Source organism: Xyrauchen texanus, chromosome 12 (genome assembly GCF_025860055.1).
Source record: "Xyrauchen texanus isolate HMW12.3.18 chromosome 12, RBS_HiC_50CHRs, whole genome shotgun sequence".
NCBI lineage: Eukaryota > Metazoa > Chordata > Actinopteri > Cypriniformes > Catostomidae > Xyrauchen > Xyrauchen texanus.
This window is the reverse complement of record NC_068287.1, coordinates 45,700,673-45,710,839: the sequence shown is the minus strand read 5'-3', so window position 1 is coordinate 45,710,839 and position 10,167 is coordinate 45,700,673. Positions and strand designations below refer to the sequence as shown.

Genomic DNA, 10,167 nt, shown 5'->3' with positions numbered 1-10,167 from the left:
AGCTTAACTTGTATTGATCCCGGAATATTCCTTTAATTAGTGTAACATTTTTTATAAAAATACAATCGCACAGTTATTCTTATGTGTTTTCCTATAATAATAATCAGTGTTGGGTGTAATGCATTAATAAGTATTTAATTACTGTAAATCAATTGCCTTTTAATTGAAAAAAGTAAAGGGATTACTCTTAATTTTTCAGTTATTTAATTACAGTTACTTCTGATGTAATTGCGTTAAATACCGTATAGACTCTAAAGTCTAATGTTAAAATGTACGTTTTCTAATTGAACACTGCCCCTTTAAATTCTTTGGCCAGTTCATGAATAATTTATTTGATTTTATATGATTTATTTGAAAGAATTAAAAGAATCGATTCTTGTCTATCCTTGTATTGTTCATCTGGTCGAGGTTAATCAGGGTTTTAGAAAGCAATAAGTAATGCGATTACTTTTCAGAGGGTTTAATTAGTACAGTAATCTAATTACACGGTAGATGTAATTAGTACTTAGTAATTAATTACTTTTTTAGGGTAACTTACCCAACACTGATAATAATAATAATAATGTAAACAAAGTAGTTTTATCTTTTGGTTTAAGTTTCCAATTCTGTTTTTCAACACACTGTTTAAATAATTTTAAAATAATTCTGTTAATAATTAACCATTGTCATATTAGAGGAAATTTAATTTGGTCTTTAGTGCTGATGAGTAGGTGATATAAACTCATTTTTTTTTACACACTTAATTGTGATAGTGAAGTTCAATTTCAAAATTGTAATTGAAACACTTTTGTATTTAAATAGTTGTATTTATGAGGTAAATTCATCTTGATCTGTTTATAAAAAAAACAACAACAACAAAAAATAAGATGGCTTTCCTCCTACAGGACAGTGTGAGGAAAAGAATCAAGAAAACACTCCATATAAATCGTTTTTAATGATGTTCCTGCCATGGACAGGCATGCTTATGATGTTCATTGTGAAACAATCGTAGTTTTGTGATATTTCTGGTCACGTTTTGTCAAAGATTTAGTGAAGAAAAAGACAATGCGAACGAATGCGCGTGCACGTCATGCAGGCTTTCTGGTCTCGCGCATGACGTCACCACCGCCCCTCTAACATGGTCCCGTGACACACTCTGCCCAATCGCGATCGAGCGCGGCAAACGGGCGCGCCGCTCGTGACCGCGCACGCCGCGGACGCTTTTAATCGGGGGCGCGGACGTGCGCGTCCCCGCGGAGTCTTTGTGTGGCGGCGTGGAGAAGCGCAAATACAATAACCATGGCCGACGAAAAACCCAAGGTGAGTGACGATTAAAAGTAAAGTAATTTTTTATAATTTTTTACGGTTTATATGGAGTGAGGGAATGTGAAAAATTGGGAAGGCGCGGATTGTGTTGTATTTTGTGCGAAATATCGCGCGTACTGGATAAATCCTGCCGCTTCAGAAACACCGGAAGAAGACGTGTGAACGCGCGTGGCAAGCGCGCGCTCGACAGACGCAGACAAATTTAAATGAAAAAATAAAGCAGAAAAGATGGAGGAATTATCACATGCAGGCATGCAATTATAATTTTTTGAGCATATTTTGAATGCTCCCAAAGTTTGCTATCTGAGACCTAAATAAACCTTTTTTTTTTGTTGTTGGTTTGAATTGATGGATTCAAATGTGAGCATCAAACTCGTGCTCATTTAACATGAATGTAGTCCAAAAAAATACTTTTTTTTTTTTTTTTTAAAGGTGAAAAGAAGGCAGAAAAACATGTGCTTTTCACTTTTATTATTATTAAAGGAGTTTTTTAAGTTTACAAGATGCTGCTCTCAGTAAAACATAATAAGATTAAAACTGTTTACAAACTGTTAATGATATATTCTTTTCAGGCCATACATCATTGGTTATCATAGTCATGTTTATATAGTTTTTATTTATTTATTATTCAATAAAGACAGAATTGGCATGAAATTACATGAACATATTTTATTTTAATATCATTAAACTACAAATAAAATGTATCACGTCATGGTATGATTATATCTAAAACTTTATATTTGTGTGTGTGTTTTCTCAGGAAGGGGTAAAGACGGAGAACAATGACCACATCAACCTAAAGGTTGCGGGGCAGGACGGATCGGTGGTCCAGTTTAAAATCAAGAGGCACACACCCCTCAGCAAACTCATGAAGGCATACTGTGAGAGACAGGTGAGATTATATACACGCTGAAACCATGAGCAGAGTTAATGTCCAGAATCTCTGATATTAGTGCACCCATGCGCCACAGACAGACATACACACTTTAGGCAAAATGTATGGCTTTGGCATTAACACAACGTGTTGTATTTAGGCCATTCATTTTTCATATCAAATACTAGCCTATAGTTTATTTTTTAGTAATGACACTGTTAAAAAAAATGGAAGAAAAATGGTACATTTTCATGAAGGCAAGTACAACTTATAAATAAAATGTCCAAATAAACGCATGCAATTACAGTCTCCAGTTGTTTTTATCACTTTTTATGGGACCGGGGATTTTGGCTAGTGACTTTGGAATACCATGTCAAGAGGAGATGCAGATATAAACACAGCGACAGAGCTGTCCGGGTAATGCACATTGATGGGATAACTGTCCGCACCCCCCCTCCCCGTCAGACAATGGACTGGAGGGGTGCTCGCTGAAAACATTTTGTACCGGGCACAAGAATTCCTTTAAAAGGCTATGTGTGGGTTTGTTTACATTTACATTTTTGGCAGTTGTAGAGTGAAGTAAAATGAAACTCGCTGCTAAAATTATATCCTCGTCGATTGGGAATATTCAGTGTAGCTGTGTACAAGCAACTTCCTATTGGTCAAAGCGGCAAATTCACGAACGGATTCCCATACTGTATTTTGACCACGGAATTTCGCAGTGCAAAGGTAGATGTGACTGCGCCTTTAAATGCAGATAAAAGGCTATGTGTGGGTTTGTTTACATTTGAATTTTTGACAGTTGGAGTTTGACAGTTGGCCCGTTAAAATATTCGTAAACATATACATACTCTGAGAGAGTGAAGTTAAATAGAAACTCGCCTCAAAAATGATATCCTCGTCCATTGGGAACATTCAGTATAACTGTGTATACGCACCCGGTCCCGTATTAGGCAAATTATGCCTCCGTGAGGGTTAAAGGCTGACTGCAGGGGACCGTGCGGGAGAGAGAGATTGTTTACGGACATGTCCGTCGTGTGTTTATGTTGTCTTTTAAGTTTATCATTAAAACTATTATTTATATCGAAAAGCCGGTTCTCGCCTCCTCCTTGCCCATTGATTCCTTTACACCCATACTGTATTTTGCCCTCGGAATTTTGCAGTGTGAAGATAGATGTGACCACGCCTATAAAAGCAGATGAAAGGCTATGTGTAGGTTTGTTTACATTTGAATTTTTGACAGTTGGAGTTTGACAGTTGGCCCATTTAAATATTCGTAAACATAAACATACTCTGGGAGATTAAAGTTAAGAAGAAACTTGCCACTAAACTCCTTGTCCATTTTTAATATTCGGTGTAGGTTTATACGAAACACCACCCACACAGAAGCCACTGCCAAACCAAGCAACTTCCTATTGGTCTATTCGCTAATTTACCTGTCAAAATTCACCAAATCTGAACTCCACCTGAAATCCGCGAGGGAAAATTATTCACCACTGGTAATCCATTGCGATTGCGCAGGTTCCTGCAGAATTTCGCCGTTCCAACGGTAAATGTGACTGTGCATGTAACGCAGATAAAGAGCCTTATGTGAGTTTGTTTACATTTGAATTTTTTGACAGTTGGCCCATTTAAACATTTGTCAATTTAAGTCTATGTAAAATTCCGATTCTTGATCGTTGGGTGTGCTAAAATCGTAAGTTCGTACAGTTACAAAAGGCATAGCACACAAAGTCAGAACAGTCTGAAGGTCTGTGCCAAGTTTGATGGTTGTATCTTGAAACCTGTAGGGGGCGTTACAGTTGATAATTTTGCTCATGGTTTAGGGATTTTACAAAACCTCTAAACCATGAATGCAGATAAATAGTTTGTACATATTGTTGACATCATGAGGTCTGCAGGGGCATATACAAATGTTTGTGATCTGAAAGTCAATCTCAAAGCCAGCAGTTTCAGTGTGAATGTGATTTTAAATAAGTGTTCTTAAAGTTGCGGTAGTACTCAATCTGCAGTACTGTTACTGCCCTCCAAACAAAAGCTCTTCAATTTGATCAATAAACACTCATGTTTTCATGTATTTCCTCAACAGTCTTGCCGTCTGCTGCCTTTATCACTCCCTCATGTCCTGTTAATGCTGCATCCGGACAAAGCTCTGTTTCATGAGCATTAGCCTTATCTTGTGTAGGATATTCCAGATGGAGCTTTAAACAGGTTTAGAGAAAGGCAAGGTCAGTTATGATGCTTTCAAGCAAACATCCTGGCAAACGAATAGCAACATGCTAATGGTGCGTTTACGTCATATCAGAGTTATCGATATTTAGAGATTCTGACTTGTAGAAGGTGTTCATGTCTACCTAGAACTCGTAATTACAAGTTGTAAACTCCAACTTGACGGCCGTGATGTCATGTGAAAAGGACCAATATGGTGGTGGCCTCAACAGTTAAAGATAGTGAACATATTTCTGTTTGATATGCCATTTTATTATTTAATTATTACCTGGAGCACTTTCTTAATTATTAAACATATTGCTAGAACATATAGAGGTGAATTCTGAGTTGTCAACTTGTAATTACTGTAATTCTGACATGATATAAACGCAGCATGACAACCTCTCAGAATACCTTATAAATAGCATAGCAATGCCCTGGCAACCACAAGAACATCCTAGTAACTGCAAAGCACCACCTTGGTAACCACCAAGAACACACCAGCAACCAACCACTCAGAACACCTTAGCAACTGTATCAAAATGCCCTGGCAACAAATCAGAATGCCCTACAAACCACATAGCATCACCTTGGTAACCACCCAAAACATGCTAGATTCCAAATAACAATGTGCTAACAACCACTCAGAACACCTTAACTGCTGTATCACAATGCCCTGGCAATCACCCAGAATGCCCTAGAAACCAGATAGCAACACTTTGGTAATCACCCAGAACACCATAGTAACCCCATAGCAACACATTGGAAACTAATCAAGAACACCATAGCAACAATATAGCAACATGTTAACAAACACTTAGAAAACCTTAGCAACTGCATAGTAGCACATTGGCAACCAGTCAGAACACCTTAATAGCTGTATCACAGCTGGAGTGATGGAGTGGTGGTGGTGTAGTGGTCTAAGCACATAACTGGTAAACTGGTAATCAGAAGGTTGCTGGTTCAAGCCCCACAGCCACCACCATTGTGTCCTTGAGCAAGGCACTTGACTCCAAGTTGCTCCAGGGGGATTGTCCCTGTAATAAGGGCTCTGTAAGTCGCTTTGGATAAAAGTGTCTGCCAAATGCATAAATGTAAATACCGCATAGTAATGCCTTGGAAACTACTCAGAACACCCTAGCAACCAAATAAAACAATTTTAACAACCATTCAGAAATCTTTAGCAACTGCATTGCGATGCCCTGGCAACCACCCAGAATGCCCTAGAAACCATATAGCAACACCTTGGTAACCACCCAAAACACTCTAGCATCCAAATAGCAACGTGCTAACAACCACTCAGAACACCTTAGCGACCACACTGCAATTCTCTGGCAGTCATCCAGAAAACCATAGTAACCCCATAGCAATGTGTTGGAAACCATTAAGAACACCCTAGCAACCAAAAAGCAACTGTTAATAGCCACTCAGAAAACCTAAGCAACTGAAAAGAAGCACCTTGATAATCATTAGAACACCCAAGCAACCGAAAAAGAAACATGTTAACAACCACTCAGACCACATTAGCAACCGCATAGCAGTTCCCTTGTAACCACTCAGAATGCCCTAGAACCTGCATTAGCAATGCCTTGTTATTCTCCCAAAACTTCCTAGTATCCAAATAGCAATGTACTAACAGCCATTGAGAACACCTTAAACAACTGCAGCACAGTGCCCTGGCAACCACCCAGAATGCCCTAGAAACTGCATAACAATGCCTTGGTAACCAACCAAAACACCCTAACATCCAAAATGGCAATGTGCTAACAACCACTCAGAGCACCTTAGCAACCACATTGCAATTCTCTGGCAATCACCCAGAAAACATAGTAACCCCATAGCAACACATTGGAAACTAATCAAGAACACCATAGCAACAATATAGCAACATGTTAACAAACACTTAGAAACTCTTAGCAACTGCATAGTAGCACATTGGCAACCAATCAGAACACCTTAACAGCTGTATCACAATGGCCAGGCAACCACCCAGAATACCCTAGAAACTGCATAGTAATGCCTTGGAAACTACTCAGAACACCCTAGCAACCAAATAAAACAATTTTAACAACCACTCAGAAATCTTTAACAACTACATTGCGATGCCCTGGCAACCACCCAGAATGCCCTAGAAACCGCATAGGAACGTCTTGGTTACCTCCCAGAACAACCTGGCAACCGAATAGCAATGTGCTAACATCCACTCAGAACACCTTAGCAACCACATAGCAATGCCCAGGCAACCAAATTGTAATGTTTGAACAACCATTCAGAAACCTTTAGGAACTGCATAGCAATGCCTTGGAAACCACTCTGAAGAACACCCTAGCAACTAAATACCAACTTGCTAACAACCACTTACAACTGCTTTTCCAAACTGCATCATGCGATGTAGATCGCAAAGTATGAGGAAATTATAATGCAAAAAAACAAAATAAGTAAATACAGAAGCACTCTTGTTGTGGAATAAGCGGAGCCGGAGCTCTTTAAAGGAAACACCCCGGCATTACATCTTTAATGCAGTTATAGCTTTAATAAAGTTCAGAAGCAGGTCATATAACTACAAATCCCGAAACTGGCATTTCTCTGTGCAGTCGGCGCCTCTTCTATGAGTTGTGTGAATGTCCCGATCTGATGGGGAGAGATTGAAACTGCACCGGCTGATGCACACTCTGTCACGGGACGCTCATCCCTCGAGCACAGCTAGACTATAACATGATGACTCGAGACTTATTGAATCATAATATATGTGTCACTGTGCGTTTCTTATCGTGAAGAAAACTTGCAATACGCAGTAAAAATATAATCGTTAATTGTAGCCCTTTTTCTGAAAGCCTCTTTTGCTTCATTTTGAATGAGTCGCTGTACACACACTGTATTAGCATGTCGAGTCCTGCAGTCATGCCACAAGCTGCTGTAAACGCAGGGTTAAGATGCTACACGTGGAGCAGTGTGATCTGTAGGTCAGGAACATGTTTTGCTGGCAGCTCATATCATTGTAGACGCAGTGTTTTACTGGCACACATTCACGGGGAAGGAAACATCCATGCCCTGCAGTTGAGTTTCATTCAAACAACAGGAAAACCTTATCAACAACGTTGCCTCTCAGAAAATAAAGACAGAGGCGAGAGTTTGTTGCTGATCAGTGGGACGAGAAACTGAACAATATGGTGTCTTCCTGTTAGGGAACTGTTTGGAATAGTGTAGCTTTGGGTATTCAGACTGATGCATCATAAATTTTTTTCCCAGGGATTGACGATGAGGCAGATTCGATTCCGGTTTGACGGACAGCCCATTAACGAAACAGACACGCCCGCACAGGTATGAAATCATGACTTCAGAATCTTCCTATTATATGACATGGCTATTATTTTCTCCTGATGTAAATGAGGAAATGTATATTAAAGGGATTAGTCCTGTGTTGTTATAACCCCATATGACTTTCGTTCTTTTTCTGAACTCAAAGGGAGAAATGTTGTGCTCTGTGATGTCATACAATGGCAGTTTATGGTGACCACCTCCTCAAGCTTCAAAAGAACACAAAAGTATCATTCAGAAGTGTAATTAATTATTCATGAGGCTCATGATTGTTATGAAAGTATATGATAAGATTTGATGAGAAACTGAAATCTGATATGTATTATTTAGTGAAACTGTGAACTGTTGATCTCCTGTGTGTGTTCATGAGAGTGCAAGAGAGCAACAGTTCATGCAGACCCCTCGCAACATTGGGGGCGTTCAAGAGAAAACGTTGTTGTGTTTATCTAAAAACAGTGATAGTGACAACACAACACAACTGCACACAAAACAGAGAACAGAACTCACTAAACATGTCTGGAGAGCTTGTAGTTGAAGAATTGATGCATTTCTGTGCCCAGCCTTATTTTTATGAAAGTTGTGGACTGTTGCCAGTTCACAGTGGATGGAGTTACACACGTGATGCTGAAAATAGCAAACAAGTGATGGATAGAAAGTACCGTCGCTCGTCACAGCTGGTTAGGACAAAATCTCTGATTAACATATCAGAAATAAACCTTTAATCGTGTGTCGTTTGCCATCAGGTTTGGATACGGTGTGACCGTGGCTGCCTGTAGCCTCCTCTATGTTTCTGTTTGATTTCCGAATACTCAGAAAAATAAGGCTGAGCACAGAAATGCATCAATACTTCAAGACATTAAGATGGGAGAAGATGACAGATTTACTGGCACTCTCTCAGCAGCTGTTATCAAAACCCCCTCACAGCTGAGGTCATTCAGTTTTTAAAACTAATTCCAGGGTAACACGAAGCATCATTTTGATTAATTGTGCAATAATTACCAATATTCTGCTTTACTCCAAAAATGTCACATTACGAAAAAAGTTACATGCATTGCAAATATGTTGTCTTTAAAGATGAAACTCTTTCATTTATTGCAAATAAATACGTGCAATGAAATAAGTGCAAAAAAATAAATACATTTTAATATAAATACATAAATTATATTCACATGCAATTAAATATATACTGTATATTTGTCCTAAACAGCTGTGACAAGCGACTAGACATTTTGTCCATTGCTTGGTTTCTATTTTTGCAGCATTTCTCTGGCCAGCCCAAATCCCGCTCCACATAACTGTATATCAAATATCATCAGATATGTAAACATCAAACATCTGATGATTGGCTGGAATTGTGTCATGTCGCACAGCACTTGCACGATCAGCGTGGATAAACACGATGGTATTAAGATGCTATTATCGTACACGTGCATCATGAAACGGGAGTGAGCTATTATTAGACAGGAATCTCAACAGGAAGTCTCGGAAATTCTGAATGATCATCCAGAATTGTGAATCTCAGGACGAGAGTTCTGTTGACCTTTCATGACCTGTGTTTAAGAATGACCTCATGTTTGTATTCCGCAGTTGGAAATGGAGGATGAAGACACAATTGATGTTTTCCAGCAACAGACGGGAGGACACGACTAACCCGGACCTTCAACACGTTCCACCTCATCCTCGCTCTGCCTGGTTTTCCCACACTCCTCTCCTCTCATGGTTATCTGTAACTGCTGTTGTATAGTGTTTCAGTTCACCACTTTCTCTTTGTTTTGTACATAAAGGATTCCTGCTACAGTTATAATTACTTTGGGATTGTTAATTGCAGTAAAATCGGACATGTCAAGCCCCGAGTCTTGGAGCAAGTGATCACTAAACTAAAGTGATCGATCTCATGGATTTAGGCATCTGTGTACATACCAACAAATGCATATATCCCCATTACGAATCGTAGTCCACAGGTGATCAGCCGTGCATTTGGGTTCAGAAGTATTTCTCTGTACATGAACCCAACATCTGCATCAAATATAGCACACAGAGGCTTGAACTGCACATCAAGACATATTCTGTTCTGTTATACAAACCTGCAGTTTACATTGGTTTTAAACCTTTTCTTGTTTTTATTGTAGTGGTCACGTATAGTGACACTGGTCTTAAACACGCATTATCTCGACTGTATGTACGAGTGAATTCATGTTTCAGAGAAGTCGAGCCTCCATCTAATCTCTTGTTAAAATAAAATATTCTCTTTTTATCAAACTGAATGTGTCTTCTTGATTATTTTAATTGCTTTACATAAGTGAAACAGTTACATGAATACAGTTACCGTATAAGGTCATTTAATGAGTTTTATATACTTATAATTGATTTTAATTCATTTAAAATTCACATGTTTTATTTGTGAAACTAAAATGACTAAATGCGAAATGATGCCGTGCAATTGTAAAAAAAAAAATATTAAA

At 38.8% G+C, this 10,167-nt stretch overlaps 1 protein-coding gene across 1 annotated transcript; it reads left to right on the top strand.

Moving 5' to 3' along the window:
- The first annotated feature begins 1,186 nt into the window (after positions 1-1,186).
- Positions 1,187-9,953, top strand: LOC127652826 (small ubiquitin-related modifier 2). The gene is made up of 4 exons (XM_052139228.1): positions 1,187-1,299; positions 2,066-2,197; positions 7,637-7,708; positions 9,293-9,953. The coding sequence occupies exons 1-4, from the start codon at positions 1,279-1,281 to the stop codon at positions 9,353-9,355; spliced, it is 288 nt and encodes a 95-aa protein (XP_051995188.1). The 5' UTR covers positions 1,187-1,278; the 3' UTR covers positions 9,356-9,953.
- The last annotated feature ends 214 nt before the right edge of the window (positions 9,954-10,167 follow it).